General features: G+C 39.7%; 1 protein-coding gene across 1 annotated transcript in view; it reads left to right on the forward strand.

The window, feature by feature from the left end:
• The first annotated feature begins 414 nt into the window (after positions 1 to 414).
• Positions 415 to 18,605, forward strand: part of LOC126298812 (ankyrin repeat domain-containing protein 16-like) — a 105,078-nt gene continuing 86,887 nt past the window's right edge. The window contains exons 1-4 of the mRNA XM_049990277.1: positions 415 to 453; positions 586 to 784; positions 3,337 to 3,525; positions 3,615 to 3,742. Coding sequence (XP_049846234.1) covers positions 3,353 to 3,525; positions 3,615 to 3,742 — 301 coding nt within the window. The 5' untranslated portion in view covers positions 415 to 453; positions 586 to 784; positions 3,337 to 3,352. The remainder of the gene's footprint in view (positions 454 to 585; positions 785 to 3,336; positions 3,526 to 3,614; positions 3,743 to 18,605) is intronic.

The raw sequence follows: 18,605 nt of genomic DNA on the forward strand, positions 1-18,605 counted from the left end.
GCTTTGCAGATCGTGTGGTGACACTGAAAACTGTTTCCGCACAATCTTCTATGTTAGTGGTTGTACTCAGCTGTTTCTGTTCCTGTGTTGTTGCCTGCCATGTTGTTTCCTGCAGTGGTTGGTGTTTACTTTCCTGCTGTGGACGGCTCAAGCGGCTCGCCTCGTATGGTTTTGTGGACTGAAGAATGTCTATGTCCGATTGACTTTCCACCTCAATCTCGGGTCCATTCTGTAATGCTGGAACTTTATCGTGCTTCTGTTTCCATGGTATCTGTGCCGATTTTCTTTTCTCTTTTTTTTCAGGGTCTTTTTTGGAGCTGGTACAGCCTTTTTCTAATGGCCAGTTGTTGTGATTGTGATGAGAACAAGAAAGACTTTCATTTTACATTTCTTTTTCGTTTTCTTGCCCTTGAATTGAAATCTCAAGGACTCTAGCAGTTTTCCTGAACAATGGTGACTTGTCCAAGAGTGGGGATTCCTCTTCAATTAAACTAGGAAAGTGGTCAGTGGAGTATTCTCTGTGTTGCCCGTTGCAGTACTTGAAGGAATCAATTGTTGTGCCTGCGGTCTTGTTTGCTGTTGCAGATTATTTCGTAGAATACACACATGCTGTAGGCAGTTTTCTCGAAGATGTCCTGGTTCATTGCACACCCACGCACACACACAGGAGTTGTCTTGATAGAGTCCTGTCTCTGTCCGTGTTATGTTGGCGGCACTGCAGGTCTGTGTTTGACAACAATTGTATTAATGTTTATGTAGGAAGCACGCGGAAATTTTCTTTGCGGTTAGTAGAGAGTTTTTCTTAGAATACTAAAGTATACCGTATGATTTAAAGCTAGGACGTGAACTCAACTACATATAAGTAGAGAAACAAGATTTTAATTTTGAAAAAGTGTAAAATTAATGTGTACGAATCCTACTGTACTGTAGACGAATTTATTTTAGAAACTGATGTGGTATGTGTTTTATAAGAGGCAGATGTTTATTTTTGTAGAGAGATGTAATTTTTTTCACTGCTAGCATGAGTACTGACAAAGAGTAATTAAAGCCCTATTATTTGATACCGGTAATCTGTAAGAGTCCAGTGTGTAGTCATGAATTCAAACAAATCGTCGAAGACGTAGTATGTTACTGCATTCGTTCTCCTGTAAGCTACTGGTGAGTAACTGATTTTGTATGAAATAACTAAAACGTAGCAGTGGTGATTAAAATACTCTTCAAAGTTTTGTAATTCTGAGTCTGTTATGTCATTTGAACGAATAATTGTGTTAACTGAAGCCCGTAGTACCACTCCGCCAACTTACGACTCTTTCATCTGTCAGTCTGACCTAGGGCTCGGGCCTGCAGATTAGTATATCAGAAATAATGTTTTGTAGTCATAATTGTTGACTACAATTGACTTTGTATCTTTCATTGTAGACACAGCCAACATCCATTGATGGTAGGTTCAGTTGCCCTCAGAGGCTCAAAAAACAGTGTTATCTGAATCCTATGATTTGGAGTTGTAGCTGGAGTTTAAATCTACGATTTTCTCAGTAAAAATGATGATTTATTACAATAAAGGGCAGACAAACAGTTTCTATAAAATTTTTTAGAGAGCTGGTAAGAATCAAGAGAGGCAACTGTCTGAATGTATTGCAGGGCAACATGTGATTGTTGACAAAACAGAAAGTCGCAGGAAAGATATCAAAAATTGGGTTGTCACAAAGACTTTTTTTTTAGGTCAATCATGTAATTCTGAATAAGTCACCTTTTATTCATGGGAGCAGCTCCTATGACTGGCTCAGTTGTCCTGATTAATGTAAGTCATATTGCCTTGAAATAACTTGTCAGATTATGTGGGTGCAAGAAATAAATGAAATAAGGCATTGTATCATGGTAATAGAAAGGCGGGAAGCAAAATGCGTAAGCAATATACTGAATGACAAATAGATTTTGAGACAAAGTAACGGGCAAAAGGTTTGTGCTAGATCCAGGAAACAATTCTTTGATTACGTTATAGGTCTTGCACTCGTAAGATGAAGGTGGAGACTCAAAAACTGTTCAAGTGACAAGCTGTTGCAAGAGCCAATATTCAGTCTCTGATTACTCTAGAAGCCATTTGTTTGTTTTCTGACATTGTTGCTCATGGAAATAAGGAATTGTGCCATTGCTAGTAATCCATATCAAATTTTAATTTCACTTATAATGTGCATATGAAAATGCATGATGGACAGGATTTCATGTTAAACATTAATCTCTCTTTAACCAGATGAGGTGCCCAACAGGTTAAGACACCGGACTAACATTAAGGAAAATAAGGCAATTTGCATGTATGATATGGGACAAGTCAGCATGCATTTTTTGTTATATTGTTCAATTTTATTTCTTTCATGACAGTTTTTTCAATATTACAAGAAGATAATAGACATTATACATTGTACTTTCACTTGTTCATACTTGAAGGAAACACCCGATAATCAGGTCTAAGTGATCAATTATTAGGTTAAGAAATATCTTAACATTGATTACCTTTTTCAAAAAAATCATTTACTGTGTAAAATTTCTCTCCAAAAGATTTTTTTTTAAAAATTTATATGTGAAAACTCTTGGTATCTCTGGTTTTTATTATTATTATTTTTTTATTTTTCCCAACTGGTAGGTTGTTATACATCTGTATCCCAACATGTAGAACCCGTTTTTGCTAACAAGTTCCTCTGGACTGAAATGTATGTAGGCTAGGTCTGACTGTTGTCTTGTTCTATAGCTAAAAAAAGGACTGTCTGTGCATAGTATGTAGGTTTTAACAAATGATATAATGCTATAAATGTAAACAGATGATAATGTTATAATGCAAAGTTTCTTGAAATGTTGTCTGTATGTGTCATTATATCTCAGATTGCATATTATACTCATTGCCTTTTTCTCCATTTTAAATATATCTCTGGTGCTATGGTTTCTATTAAAAATAAGTGATAAGTTTTCTTCCTTATCCTTCCCCAATCTAAGCTTGTGCTATTCCATCTGTAATGACCAAGTCAGGGAAAGCTAGAGGCCTTTCATGTGTTATACAAATGAAAGCGTACACTTCAAATTTTCAAATTAACTTTTGGAATGGTGACAAGTTCAATTTCAGTTCACTAATGTGACTTGGTAGAGTCTTTTCTACAATTTTGTTGCTTGGCACAACCCATCTCATAGACTGTTCCACTCAGCAAATTGACTTGATTGCTGCTTTATTACTAAAAATTAAAGTTAAACAACTTTGCTCACTTTTAGCATACCTCAGAACTTAACTACATCATTAAGACTTACCCACTTTTAGTAATCTGAGTAATGTTTTTTTCCCTTTTTCAGGACCTTTTTTGTTAAAATGGAGAACCAGTTATGGACAAAAGTATTTCATGCTGTTACTGGAAGAAACAAAAATGAATTAAAAGAAATTTTTAGTAACTGTAAAGTGACTGACAAGATGTGTACTGATGTAAAATCTGGAGATACAGCCTTTCACTTGATCTGCAAATTGGGAGACTTGGAGATTCTAAGGTTATGTAACAAATACCTGAATTTTATGTTGTAATTCTATTTCTAAATGGTGTAATAATGGTTTATTTAATTATTTTTTTATATTATAGATTCTTAGTAGAGGTGTGTGTAGACTCACTAGAGGATCTGGAGGCCATGAATTTTGACCGAAGAACATGTTTACATGAGGCAGTAACAGCTTGCAATGTCAGTGTGGTGAAATATCTTCTGGAAAAAGGTACATTTATGAGAAAATGTAATAATAGAGAAATTATAATAGTTGTAATAAAATGTATTTCACAACACAGTTTATATTTCATGGTATTGCTGGTTTCATTTTCACTAGCATCATCTGTTAGTCACATTCCTGGTCAGTCAGTCAACATTACTGTTGATTTTCTTAAAAACAAAGATTCCAAGACTTACCAAGCGGGAAAGTGCCGGTAGATAGGCACAATGAATAAAAAAACACACACACAGAATTTGACCTTTCGCAACCGGCGGCTGCTTCGTCAGGAAAGAGGGAAGGAAAAGGAAAGATGAAAGGATGTGGGTCATAAGGGAGAGGGTAAGGAGTCATTCCAATCACGGGAGCGGAAAGACATACCTTAGGGGGAAAAAAGGATAGGTACACACACACACACACACACACACACACACACACACACACACACACACACACGGAGATACAGCCTTTCACTTGATCTGCAAATTGGGAGACTTGGAGATTCTAAGGTTATGTAACAAATACACACCTGGTGTGTGTGTGTGTGTGTGTGTGTGTGTGGGCGCCCGCGCGAGAGTATATACCTATCCTTTTTTCCCCCTAAGGTAAGTCTTTCCGCTCCCGGGATTGGAATGACTCCTTACCCTCTCCCTTAAAACCCACATCCTTTCATCTTTCCTTTTCCTTCCCTCTTTCCTGACGAAGCAGCCGCTGGTTGCGAAAGCTCAAATTCTGTGTGTGTGTTTGTGTGTTTTTTTATTCATTGTACCTATCTACAGGATCCATATAGGGCAAAAATATTATTATTATTATTATTATTATTGTGTATCTTATGTTCTTAAGTGCTGACAATCATATTATTATTATTATTGTGTATCTTATGTTCTGAAAGTGTTGGTGCGAGGTTATGAAATGTTTTATGAGACTTTGCAATCCGTCCGTTGTGTAGCTATCTCTTGGGTGATAGCAAGGGCAACTGAAACTGGAACAATCATAATTATTTTCTCCTATTTTGGGGATTGGGTACAACAGCCTTTTCCGTAATTAAACAACAACATCGTCGTTCCAAGGCGTGGCAGGCAGCGAAAGGCGTCCCCGGAGGCTGATCAGAAAGCCTCCCCGGTGCGTCTGACAAACCGGTTTCAGGCACTGTCTCTGGCTGAGCCAGATGCAGCTGCCTGTCCTGTTTCAGAGGATCATTCTCAGCCTTCAAGGTCTGGGCAATCGCAGAGGGTGGGCTTACTGGTAGTTGGGAGCTCCAATGTTAGGCGCGTAATGGGGCCCCTTAGGGATACGGCGGCTAAGGAGGGGAAGAAATCCAGTGTGCACTCCGTGTGCATTCCGGGAGGAGTCATTCCTGATGTGGAAAGGGTCCTTCCGGATGCCGTGAAGAGCACAGGGTGCAGCCAGCTGCAGGTGGTGGCACATGTTGGCACTAATGACGTGTGTCGCTTTGGATCTGAGGAAATTCTCTCTGGATTCCAGCGGCTATCTGATTTGGTGAAGGCTGCCGGTCTTGCTTACGAGATGAAGGCAGAGCTCACCATCTGCAGCATCATTGACAGAACCGACTGCGGACCTTTGGTGCAGAGCCGGTTGGAGGGTCTGAATCAGAGGCTCAGACGGTTTTGCGACCGTATTGGCTGCAGATTCCTTGACTTGCGCCATAGGGTGGTGGGGTTTCGGGTTCCGCTGAATAGGTCAGGAGTTCACTACACTCAGCTGGCGGCTACATGGGTAGCGGAGGCTGTGTGGCGTGGACTGGGCGGTTTTTTAGGTTAGAAGGCCTCGGGAAAGTGCGGGATGGGCTGCAATGTCAAAGGGTGCTTGGCAATTACAGGACGTGCTTGGATCAAGGAACAGTCGGAATTATAGTTGTAAATTGCTGTAGTTGCGCTGGAAAAGTCCCTGAGCTTCAAGCGCTAATAGAAAGCACAGAAGCTGATATCGTTATAGGTACAGAAAGCTGGCTAAAGCCTGAAATAAGTTCTGCAGAAATTTTTACGAAGTCTCAGACGGTGTTCAGGAAAGATAGATTAGGCAGAATTGGTGGTGGAGTGTTTGTGTCTGTCAGTAGTGGTTTATCTTGTAGTGAAGTCGAAGTAGATACTCTGTGCGAATTGGTGTGGGTGGAGGTTATACTTAACAGCCGAATTAAGTTAATAATTGGCTCCTTCTACCGACCCCCAGACTCCGATGATACAGTTGCGGAACAGTTCAGAGAAAGTTTGAGTCTCGTAACAAATAAATACCCCACTCATACGGTTATAGTTGGTGGGGACTTCAACCTACCCTCGGTATGTTGGCAAAAATACTTGTTCAAAACCGGTGGTAGGCAGAAAACGTCTTCCGAGATTGTCCTAAATGCATTCTCCGAAAATTATTTCGAGCAGTTAGTCCACGAACCCACGCGAATTGTAAATGGTTGCGAAAACCCACTTGACCTCTTGGCCACAAACAATCCAGAGCTGATAGAGAGCATCATGACTGATACAGGGATTAGTGATCACAAGGTCATAGTAGCTAGGCTCAATACCATTCCTTCCAAATCCATCAGAAACAAACGCAAAATAATTTTATTTAAAAAAGCGGAGAAAGTGCCACTAGAAGCCTTCCTAAAAGACAATTTCCATTCCTTCCGAACTGACTATGCGAATGTAGACGAGATGTGGCTCAAATTCAAAGATATAGTAGCAACAGCAACTGAGAGATTCATACCTCATAAATTGGTAAGAGATGGAACGGATCCCCCGTGGTACACAAAAAAGGTCCGAACGCTGTTGCAGAGGCAACGGAAAAAGCATGCGAAGTTCAGAAGAACACGAAATCCCGAAGATGGGCTAAAATTTACAGACGCCCGAAATTTGGCACGTACTTCGATGCAAGATGCCTTTAATAGGTTCCACAACGAAACATTGTCTCGAAATTTGGTAGAAAATCCGAAGAAATTCTGGTCGTATGTAAAGTACACAAGCGGCAAGACGCAGTCAATACCTTCGCTGCGCAGTGCCGATGGTACTGTTATCGACGACTGTGCCGCTAAAGTGGAGTTATTGAACGCAGTTTTCCGAAATTCCTTCACCAGGGAAGACGAATGGAATATTCCAGAATTTGAAACACGAACATCTGCTAGCATGAGTTTCTTAGAAGTAGATACCTTAGGGGTTGCGAAGCAACTCAAATCGCTTGATACGGGCAAGTCTTCAGGTCCAGATTGTATACCGATTAGGTTCCTTTCAGATTACGCTGATACTATAGCTCCCTACTTAGCACTCGTATACAACCGCTCGCTCACCGATAGATCTGTACCTACAGATTGGAAAATTGCGCAGGTCGCACCAGTGTTCAAGAAGGGTAGTAGGAGTAATCCATTTAACTACAGACCTATATCATTGACGTCGGTTTGCAGTAGGGTTTTGGAGCATATACTGTATTCAAACATTATGAATCACCTCGAAGGGAACGATCTATTGACACGTAATCAACATGGCTTCAGAAAACATCGCTCTTGTGCAACGCAGCTAGCTCTTTATTCGCACGAAGTAATGGCCGCTATCGACAGGGGATCTCAAGTTGATTCCGTATTTCTAGATTTCCGGAAAGCTTTTGACACCGTTCCTCACAAGCGACTTCTAATCAAGCTGCGGAGCTATGGGGTATCTTCTCAGTTGTGCGACTGGATTCTTGATTTCCTGTCAGGAAGGTCGCAGTTCGTAGTAATAGACGGCAAATCATCGAGTAAAACTGAAGTGATATCAGGTGTTCCCCAGGGAAGCGTCCTGGGACCTCTACTGTTCCTGATCTATATAAATGACCTGGGTGCCAATCTGAGCAGTTCTCTTAGACTGTTCGCAGATGATGCTGTAATTTACCGTCTAGTAAGGTCATCCGAAGACCAGTATCAGCTGCAAAGCGATTTAGAAAAGATTGCTGTATGGTGTGTCAGGTGGCAGTTGACGCTAAATAACTAAAAGTGTGAGATGATCCACATGAGTTCCAAAAGAAATCCGTTGGAATTCGATTACTCGATAAATAGTACAATTCTCAAGGCTGTCAATTCAACTAAGTACCTGGGTGTTAAAATTACGAACAACTTCAGTTGGAAGGACCACATAGATAATATTGTCGGGAAGGCGAGCCAAAGGTTGCGTTTCATTGGCAGGACACTTAGAAGATGCAACAAGTCCACTAAAGAGACAGCTTACACTACACTCGTTCGTCCTCTGTTAGAATATTGCTGTGCGGTGTGGGATCCTTACCAGGTGGGATTGACGGAGGACATCGAAAGGGTGCAAAAAAGGGCAGCTCGTTTTGTATTATCGCGTTATAGGGGAGAGAGTGTGGCAGATATGATACATGAGTTGGGATGGAAGTCATTACAGCATAGACGTTTTTCGTCACGGCGAGACCTTTTTACGAAATTTCAGTCACCAACTTTCTCTTCCGAATGCGAAAATATTTTGTTGAGCCCAACCTACATAGGTAGGAATGATCATCAAAATAAAATAAGAGAAATCAGAGCTTGAACAGAAAGGTTTAGGTGTTCGTTTTTCCCGCTCGCTGTTCGGGAGTGGAATAGTAGAGAGATAGTATGATTGTGGTTCGATGAACCCTCTGCCAAGCACTTAAATGTGAATTGCAGAGTAGTCATGTAGATGTAGATCTGACCATGCAACATTAGCCAATATGGTCCTTTGCAGCACCGATGAAAGTGAGAGGAAACTGTAGCAATTATATTCCATGAATACATGCAGCTCTACTCCCTCCTTTAGGCCTCTTGGGTAAAATATTGTGATGGTGAAATAGTTCCACCATTCAGATCTCCACAAGGGACCATAATTTATTATTTGTAACAGAAGAAGTTGCAGAAAGGGAGGAGATTAAAGGGAAGAGACCTGAATAAGCTAGAACAACCAGTATTAGACAACTACGAACTGAAACTGTGGGAAAAAATCAAATAGAAGATGAATGGATAGCCTTGGGAGATGAAGTACTGATGGGCTCAGAGGATAAAATAGGAAAACATAATGCCCACGAGAAATGTGGCGTTACTGGGATATTAAACTCTGTTGAGGAAAGGGAAAAAATATAAAAAATGCAGAAAATTATACAGACCGAAGAGAATACAACTGCCCAAAATGTGAGAGAGTGTGGAAAGTGTCAAAGTAGGAATGCATAGAGAAGAAATGCAAAGCTGTGAAATCATACATGGCCTGATGCCAATTAAAGAAAAGTTAAAGAAACCTTTGCAGAAGAGAGAAGCAGCTGTATGAACATAGAGCTCAGATGAGAGGTCATTACTAAGCATGAGAGAGAAGGCTGAAAGTTGAAAGAAATATATAGAAGGGCCATATAAAGGTAAGAAATTTGAAGACAATGTAAGGGCAAGGGAAGAAAAAGATGAATGCATGATGTGCTGCTGCGAGAATTTGACCAAACACTAAAAGATACAAGTTGAAAAAAGGCACCTGGAGTAGACGATATTTCGTCAGAAGATTTAAGATCTATGGGAGAAACAGTCATGGCAGAAATGTTACATTTACTATGTAGACTATGTTAACGGATGAAGTACTCCCAGAGGAATTTAAAAATACCAATAACAAAGAAGGCAGGTACTAAGAGGTATGAGTACTAGCGAACCACCTGTTTTGTCTTAGAAATTAGTCAGAAGAAAGAGAAACCTAAATTTGGAGATTTAGAGAAAGCTTTTGACACTGTTGACTGGAATACACTTTTTGAATTTTGGACATAATCCAGGATAAAATGCAGGGAGCAATAGACTATCTACAACATGTACTAAAACCAGACTGCAGTTGTAAGTATCAAAAGACATAAAGGAAGACAGCTGCTAAGAAGGGAGTGAGATAGGGTTATACCCTATCACCCATGTTGTGCAATTTGTACATTGAGTGTCAAAGGCAACTGAAGGAAAATTTGAAAAGGTATTAAAGGTTAGCGAGAAGAAATAAATCATTAAGGTTTTCCATTGACGTTATAAATCTATATGAGATGGAAAGGTCATGGAAGATCATTTGAAGAGAATGGGCAGTGCCTTGAAAAGAGGTCATAAGGTGAATGCCAATAAAAACAAAACAACAATGTAGTTAAATTATGTTATGTGATACTGGGGGAACTAGATTAGGAAATAAGGCATTAAAAATAGTACAGGAGTTTTCTTAGGAAGCAAAGCTTTGATAGAAAAGAAAGATTGGTCAACATTAAATATAAATTTAAGTGTTACGAAGTCTTCTCTAAAAGTAGTTGTTCTAAGTGAACTGTGAAGTGGAACTGTAATACGAACATTAAGAAGTGAATAGAGTTTGAAATGCTGTGTTACAGAGAAATTCTGAATATTAGATAAATAGATTGGGTATCTAATGAAACGCTGAATCAAACGGGGGAGGAAAAAGCCAACTTGACCCAAAAAAATAAGGGCTCAGTTGATACGGCACATTCTGAGATATCAGAGAGTAGTTCATTTGACAATGCAAGAGGAGAGAGAGAGAGAGAGAGAGAGAGAGAGAGAGTGTGTGTGTGTGTGTGTGTGTGTGTGTGTGTGTGTGTGTGTGTGTGTGTGTTGGGGGGGATTGTAGATGGATGAAAAGATACGTGTAGAGGAAGGGGAGGTGGGGGGGCAAAAATTTTAGAGGAAGACCAGAGCTTGAATGCAGTAAACAGATTTAAACATATGTAGGTTACAGTAGTTAAAGAGTTGAGAAAACTATCCCATGCTTGAATATCGCGAAGAGTTGCTTCAAGGTATCCCTAATAATGAAGATTACAGAAACATATATAAAATCCAAGATACATGATTGAGAATTCTAGGTGTAAAGGAAGATAGTAAAAATGGAATAACATGCAGTGCTTTAAATTTTTGCAGCCATTCTGTTCAGAGTGTAATGTGGTTTTCTATGTGGTATCAACACAAAATTTCTTAGCTTTCGGATTTCTAATTTTTGTTAAAAGGTATAAAAGTGGACTTAGATCAATAGAATGCCTGTGATAAGGTTTAAAACTTGTGGCCTGCTGGGGAGAACACAAGAGGATTGAGGAAAATTAAGATCAGAAAAATCAGAGCAAGAGAATATCTAGGAGTGTATGAATTGGTGTAGTATGAATAATGATTGTTGTCCCATCTAATTTCTTTCGAATCCCAAGAATTTGTTGGAGATAGTCAGTTTGTAGAAAATTTAAATTTTGCAGAAAATTTAAATGAAATTTGGTACATTTAGCTGCATGATTATGGTAATCTAACGTGAATAAGGTAGGCATTATTAACTTTAAATGCGAACATTTCAGGTTAGGCTTTACCCATGAACATTATTCATATTGAATGAAACAACAAGTATACTGTTACTGGCCACTGTTTATTTATACCCACAGTGTGTTTTGAAAGTTTAAGCCTCCGTCATCTGGTGTATTTACATGTGTTGCTATGACTCTCTCTCTCTCTCTCTCTCTCTCTCTCTCTCTCTCTCTCTCTCTCTCTCTCTCTCTCTCTCTGTGTGTGTGTGTGTGTGTGTGTGTGTGTGTGTGTGTGTGTGTGTGTTTTCAAAGGGTCCTCTCTGTATCATAACACTTGACATGTAAACTGTCTTATTTTGCAAACAAAGGCTGGTTCTGGAAACTACTAGGTGCAAAGAACATATAGAAAATCAGAAACGTTATGTCAAAGTACAAAGAATATATATCATAACAACTTTATTATTTTGGAATAAGTTTTAAAGGATTGTGGAGATATTTGTTTGAGTTGCTGAATACATATGTTGGAATAAATATTTCAGGAGGTATACAAATCCGTTTCTGTCAAGTTTATATATTTTGAATTTCATACTTGTCTAAATAATCAGGTGACCTGTTGCAGACTTTAAGTACAATACAATAATTATGTTGCCAACAGTGGTAAAATTATACATAAAATGCAGTGTTTTCTTGGGTTCAGAGTTAGGGATGAAAGGATGGAGGCAGAGAGGGGGGGAAAGAGAGAATGGCGGTGGGGGGGGGGGGGGGAGGGGGAGATGAGGTGGGGATCAGATACAGGGTGAAAGGAGTGATTTGAGGAGAGCAACGTTTTCAGAGCAGGGGGTTCTTAAGATTATCTGTTACATGTGATGACTAAGTCAAGGTTGGAGTAATATGTTGGGTAATGCTTTAAAATATGCAGATAGATATATAGTTCGTAGTGTTAGTTGACGTATATGGCCTCATTTACAGATATACCAATAGCTTCTACCCCACCTCCTCCCCCCTCCCCCCTTTCCCATCAGCTTGAAACTATATGTATGAGGTCTGTTCAGAAAATTCCAGAACTTTGTCCACAAAATTTATCTGTGCTTACATTTTATTTATTATGCATTGTCTCCTTCAAAATAACTCTCCTCCATGATTGCTACATCGCTCCCAACACTGTTTCCACCTCCAGAAGCAGTCTTGGTACACCTCTTGCTGGATCACTAGAAGGGCCATCTGCGAATTTTCTTTTATCTCATCTGTTGCTGCAAATCCTCATCCTTTCAACAGGGTTTTCAACTTAAGAAATAAAAAAAAGTCCTGTGATTCTCTTAAGGAACATATTGTTTTCATTTGCGTGATCCAAAAGCTCTTCACAGATAGTGAGGCAAAGGTCTTGTCTTGAATCGTGAGTCCTGGGACAAACTTTGCAGCATCTTGATGCATTTCTGGATGTTGTGTTAGGATTTCATGGCATGATCCAACTGAAGTGTTACATTCTTCTGCAATCTTTTGGACAGTCAGTCTTCAATTGGTATGCACAGTTTCATTTATGTTCCTGACAGTGTCATTGGTAGGCGTCGAAGGTCATCTCGAATGCGGGTGATCCATGTGAAATGTTTAGTGTATCCTTAGACACCAGGAAGGCATCTGGCCCATGCAGTATCCCCTTAAGATTATATGTTGACTATGCTACAAATATAGCAACATTCTTATCCATCATCTGTCAGAGATCATTGGAACAGTGGAAAGTTCCACAGGACTGGAAGAAGGCCCAGGTCATAGCAATCTACAAAAAGGACAGAAAATCGTATGCATATAATTACTGGCCAATTTCACTGACATAGATTTGTTGTAGAATCATGGAACATATTATGTGTTCAGACATAATGACCTTTGTAGACTCTGAGAAGCTCATCTGCAGAAACCAGCACGGTTTTAGGAAACAGCAGTCATGCGAGACACAGCTGGACCTATCTGTGCATGATATACAGCAGGCTCTGGATACCGGCTCCCAGGTTGATGCCATATTTCTCGACTGTCGAACGGCGTTCGACTCAGTTCTGCACTGTCGCTTGCTCCTAAAAGTGCACACTTATGGTCTACCCAATGACATGTGGTTGGATAGAAAGTTTTCTAACAGAAAGAGAGCAGTATGTCTTCCTGAATGGGGTGACTGCAACAGAAACAAGCGTAACTTCAGGTGTGCCCCAGGGCAGCTTTTTACGATTTACATCAATGATCTGGTTAATTGTATTGACAGTGACATTAGACTGTTAGCCGATGATGCTGTAGTCTACAGGAAAGTAGTATCACACAAATGTTGTGAACAAATCAATGAGGATTTGCAGGAAATAAATGTGTGGTGTAACAGGGTGTGGCAAGGGCCAGTTGTACAGTCTCTGGCTAGCAGCCGGTCTAGCAGCAGCTCTATTCTGGTAGTAGTGCGGAAAACGCATTGTACGAACACGTAACAATGCCTAACCGGAGAATAATTGCGGGATAACTAAACTGATGATTCTGGCAGAGTTAGTGAAGTTAACCGGCGAATAACCTTTGACATTGGCTGGAATAGATGCAGAATTAGTGATGACAACATTGTTTGTTAGAACGAGGAAGGAGAAGAAATGGGGACATCACAAAAATCATGGAAGAATAAGACGATTCCAAATTTCTATAAAAATTTTGCACTACTACTTTTCGATCTCATGCTTGAGAAACCGGAGCGTATGAATGAAGTGTAAAACTATTTCCTAACATAAAGGTTGTTGCTTGTAGTACTCCTAATAGACATTTGATATTGGTACTTCGTGAATTATATTCTGCCGTGTTATAAAAATGACCATTTCTGCCAAAACAGTCTCGATTATTTGGCATGTGTTACAATTGCTGCAATATTACAATGGCCTATTTTGTTTTATCTTGCATACAGTGACAAAATATAGGTAATCAGGTTGAGAAACCACACCAGTCTTGGGCCTGTTTGTGCTTACAGATTTTTCAGTATTAGACAACGACATTTCGATTTTTCAAGTAGCAAAACGTTTTACGAACTTTGATGAGGTAACAGGTCCTTTCGCAGAAAGGAAAGTACGCCATGTACGGCTGTAGCAAGATTAGAGAGAAAAAAATTCTAGGAGCTAAGGATTGAAGAAATGTGTACTGTCTTGCTTGTCTCTTCCCTTTACTGGGATGTCAAACCGGCCGACTGGAAGCAGGAGAGGCACCATAGGACATTTTAATTTCTGCTGTCCTGAATATAGTTTGATGGCATCCAGTACAAAATATGCACGTTTCAATTCCACAGACCGAAAGACAGTGACGTGCGATAGAAGAATGCTGTGTGAAGAGGTGTGGCACTGCACTTTGGCACACTTTAAGATCAGATAACATGTCTTACAATTCCTTGGACACGTATGTTGTATGTATCAGAGTCTTCAGAAAGATGTGCGCTACAAAATGAATGTATTTCTGAAAATTCGATTTTAAAATTTTTGATGTCCTATCTCAAATGCTCGAGGGACGCCACTATCTACTATTGCCCCGGTTCGGAATTATTGTAGATACGGGTCTGATGCTCAGAGCAGTCTGAGTTAAAATAGGGAAGCGAGTAGTCTCCATGTGACCTGTGTTTACATTTAGTGATTTTGCTGTTTCCTCTTTGTCTACTGCACTCACGTCAAATGAAAACAAAATGGATTTCTTTGGCCGAGAACTGTCATGTGAGTTAAAATACATTCACATAATAATGGAAGGCTAAAATATGTTATTAGTTTCAGATTTTATTTTATTTCTACCTTTCTGACAGTCAAGTATTAATTGCCATGCAGATCAATGAAGTTATTTTTATCGGTTTGCTGAAGAAATTTACTTTTATTAATCTTTTCCACTGATGCAGTCAATATATTTGAAACAAAGGATTTAATTTCAAACTATTGGCTAGTTTCAAGTGTTCGGTGCATTTTAAGTGTACGTTTTCATCTTCTAGCACGTATGGCATTATGCCATAACAAAGAACCAGACATGTGAAAACAAAGTACTGGTACCCAAGAAAATTTACATCCTGAAACCACATTGAAAAGCTTAATATCAGGTTGATGCGTACTTCACTGGGAATCTGGGACTCGTTTAAAAATCAGCTCTTTGATGATGAGCCACTTAGAAGAATTTATAGCCCAGAAGAATATGTCGTCATTCAAAAAATTTACTGGCATATTTGTGTGATATATCTTAAAATGTAAAGGCCCATCCACACGCAACGATCTGTCTGCGCACATCGCATCTGTGCAGACAGATCGTTGCGTGTGGACAGAAGATTTGCACCAACCTGAGGTGTGTGCAAACCTGGAAGTTGGAGTTTGAGGTTTGAGCGAAACCTCACAAATCTGTGGGTTCAAACCACATCTGCACAGACAAGTTAGAGCATGTGGACAGGAGATCGCCACAAATCTGAAGCGAAACAGCTGTTTGCTCAGTCTAGTGTTTGTATTTGTGCGCATAGGGCATTAAAATGACTGATACTCGTCAGTGTTCTCGAGAGTTTGTAAGTGAATTCATTGAAATATATAGAAACCACCCATGTTTGTGGAAGATTAAAAGTAAAGAATATAGTGACCCAAGACAAAAAGACAGCAGCATACAATGCTCTAATTGAAAAATTGAGGGCAGTTGACACCTCGGCAAACAGAGAAACAGTAATAAAAAAATAAATTCTTTGCGAACTGGCGAAATTATTTGCAGATGGACGTCGAAACTTACAATTATCTCTTAAAGCTTGTAACCCCTCATATTATGAGAAAAAATACTTGTATGAGAAAGGCAGTTTCTCCTCGTAAACGGCTGGCGTAACATTAAGATTCCTAGCAGCAGGAAGGAGCTATAAGGATTTGGAATTATCAACTGCAATTTCGAAACAAGTGTTGAGTAAAATAATACCCAACACATGTGAAGCTATTTACGCTGTCCTGAAGGATGATTTCATGAAGGAAAGTCAAGTAAATTAAGTCTGTCAGCGAACTGTTTACCGAAAAGAGTTATCCAAAGTTCAGAAATCTAGAAGATCTGGTGTAAGAGTAGATCAAGTATACCAGCCAACATTGTGGTATTTTGATCTGCTTGGCTTTCTTAGTGATCAAGAAACGCCAAGACCAAGCAGGAGTACAATTGAAGATGAAATTGGAGTGTCTATGTGCCAGGAATTGGAACACGAGGTAATGTAAAACAAAACAGGTTCGCCCTGCAACTCTCGCAGTAAATGTACGTGAGAAAACTGCTTTCGCTTTAGCAGCCACTGTCTGCACCATTTTGACCGCCTTCTCTGTTTCCTGTGGTTGGTCTGAATGTTTTTTGCAACACAAGTTGCGAACACAGACCACAACAGAACTTCCTCAATTTATATATTTCAAAATAGCTGAATTAAGTTTTTGACGTTTACGAGGAGTGTAGTCACCACTGATAATTCTTTTATACACCGACAGATGGTGGGTGAGTAGTAGATTGGGGTTTGTGTCGTGTGAATACACCACATTTGCAGCGATCTTTTGCATGTACAGACATCTGCGCCAATGTCTGCGCAGACAGATCGTTGCGTGTGGACCAGGCTTAATACGTGCATAAAAGACCAATATTATATGTCAAAGCTTTGTTTTTCTTGTAGTAACATTATATATATATTAATTTAAACCATTAACTTTTCCTGTTTGTGTGTTTGCGCTACTGAACAGTGATGTTGCTATTGGCTGACTACACCACGTGTTCGAAGCTCTGAATATCTGCTGTCATTGGCTGGCAAGATCACATGACATGAGCTATGACTGGCTTACAAATATGCATCGCAATCTTGATTTCAGTGCTTTGGAAAGTAACATGCAATGTTTGGAGGAATTTGACTTTAAACTTTCGTAATATGAAAGTATGCAAAGTACATGTTATTGCACATCAAACATCTTTCCAAAAGGTGTTTCGTTTTCTAAAGCGCCGGGAAATTCTACGCCCATGTATAAAACCATAACCATTCAAAGGATTGATAAGTTGTACAGTTCCGAGAGAAAAAATACTGTCAATTAACAGGGAAAAACTATGTTTCCACCCAGGAGAAAGTGTATTTTTAACCGAGAAATCCGGAAATTGTTTTTCCTTACACCCTGTGTAATGACTGGCAAGTATCTCCCAGTATTAGTAAGTGTAACCTACTGTGTATAACAAGGCGAAAATCCCCATTAACCACCAACGTTGTCTTCACCTTCAACCGACTTTGCCATGCTTTTTTCGGTCGCAGTGAACCTGGAGACTTCCACTGCGAAGAGTGCACTTTGATTTGAAGATCATATCTGTATACCTGTGATTCGTCACCTGTAATTACCCTATTTAACAAATCTGGGTCATTTTTAGTCTGATTAATCACTTCTTAGCACACTTAGTCATATCGCCTCTGGTCAGTTGATAACACTTTTGGAATGAATTTTGCGGACACTCGATGCATGTTCAGATCTTCAGTTAAAATTGACAGAACTGCATAGAAACTTAAATTAAGTTCATCAGCCATCTCCCTAATTGTAAGTCTACGGTCAAAGCGTACTAAGTCGCAAACTTTCACAACATTGTCGTTCGTTTTTGAGGTGGAAGGACGGCCGGACTGTGGTTCATCTTCAAATGATTTGCAGCCATTTTTAAATCTGTAGAACCAGACAAAAACATTTGACTGACTCATACAATTATCTTCTAAAGCTGTTTTTAGTAATTTGTACATCTCAGAGGCGAATTTCCCAGTTTTAAAACAAAATTACACACAAACTCAACTCGTTGCTCCATTCATGCCCATTTTCGCGCAGACAGAATCCGGCAACAAGCCCTAACAGACCCGCACTCAACCAGCTGCCACAATGAACTGAATAAAGGAAACACAATTTCCTGTCAGAGGGTGTTCAAGGACAAGGCAATGACTCACTCCCCATCTTCGGTGTACCTGCCCACCAAACCACTAAGCAGTAGCAGATCCATTCTTAAAACTTTCCAATCACACCTCGTATGTTAAGTTTTTAGTCAAAAACCTTCCCAGGACCATGTTCTGATATAGCGTTTGATCATTTCGTCACTAGAATGCCGCAAATAATTAGTTTATGTTTAATTGTTCTCAGCCACAAGAAAATTAAAGAATTTCCACAATTGACTCACTGTGCATGCAGGCTGAATACACTCCATTTTCCATGTAGTAATATAGGTGTGGTGGTGTTGATGGATAGTTGTACAAACTACCATAATTTTTAGTTCACTTGGCTTAATAAGTATACCCGACCCTAGGTGCTGAAGTGTAAGTTACTCTAGCAACACACCCTCGGACAGTCAGTCTGCACAACAGTAAGAGCAGTCTGCTACATTATCCCTTATAGTCCATAGAGATATGAGCATTGTCTAGAGAAGAGATGGTTGGATCAGAAAACGGTACCACATGATTCACAGTGAATGAGAGCACGCTGAGGCATAAATTGCCCTGATACCTGGTGTGGAGACCCTGACTGCGTGGCCTCTAGCAAGGTTGAGTTGAAGTTGATGTTTTCGGTAATGATCAAGAAAACATCCTTAACAGTCACACAGTTTATTAGAAAACAAGCTACAGCGCTTGTGACATTATTCTGCAATAGCAGTG

Source organism: Schistocerca gregaria, chromosome X, assembly GCF_023897955.1.
Source record: "Schistocerca gregaria isolate iqSchGreg1 chromosome X, iqSchGreg1.2, whole genome shotgun sequence".
Classification (NCBI taxonomy): domain Eukaryota; kingdom Metazoa; phylum Arthropoda; class Insecta; order Orthoptera; family Acrididae; genus Schistocerca; species Schistocerca gregaria.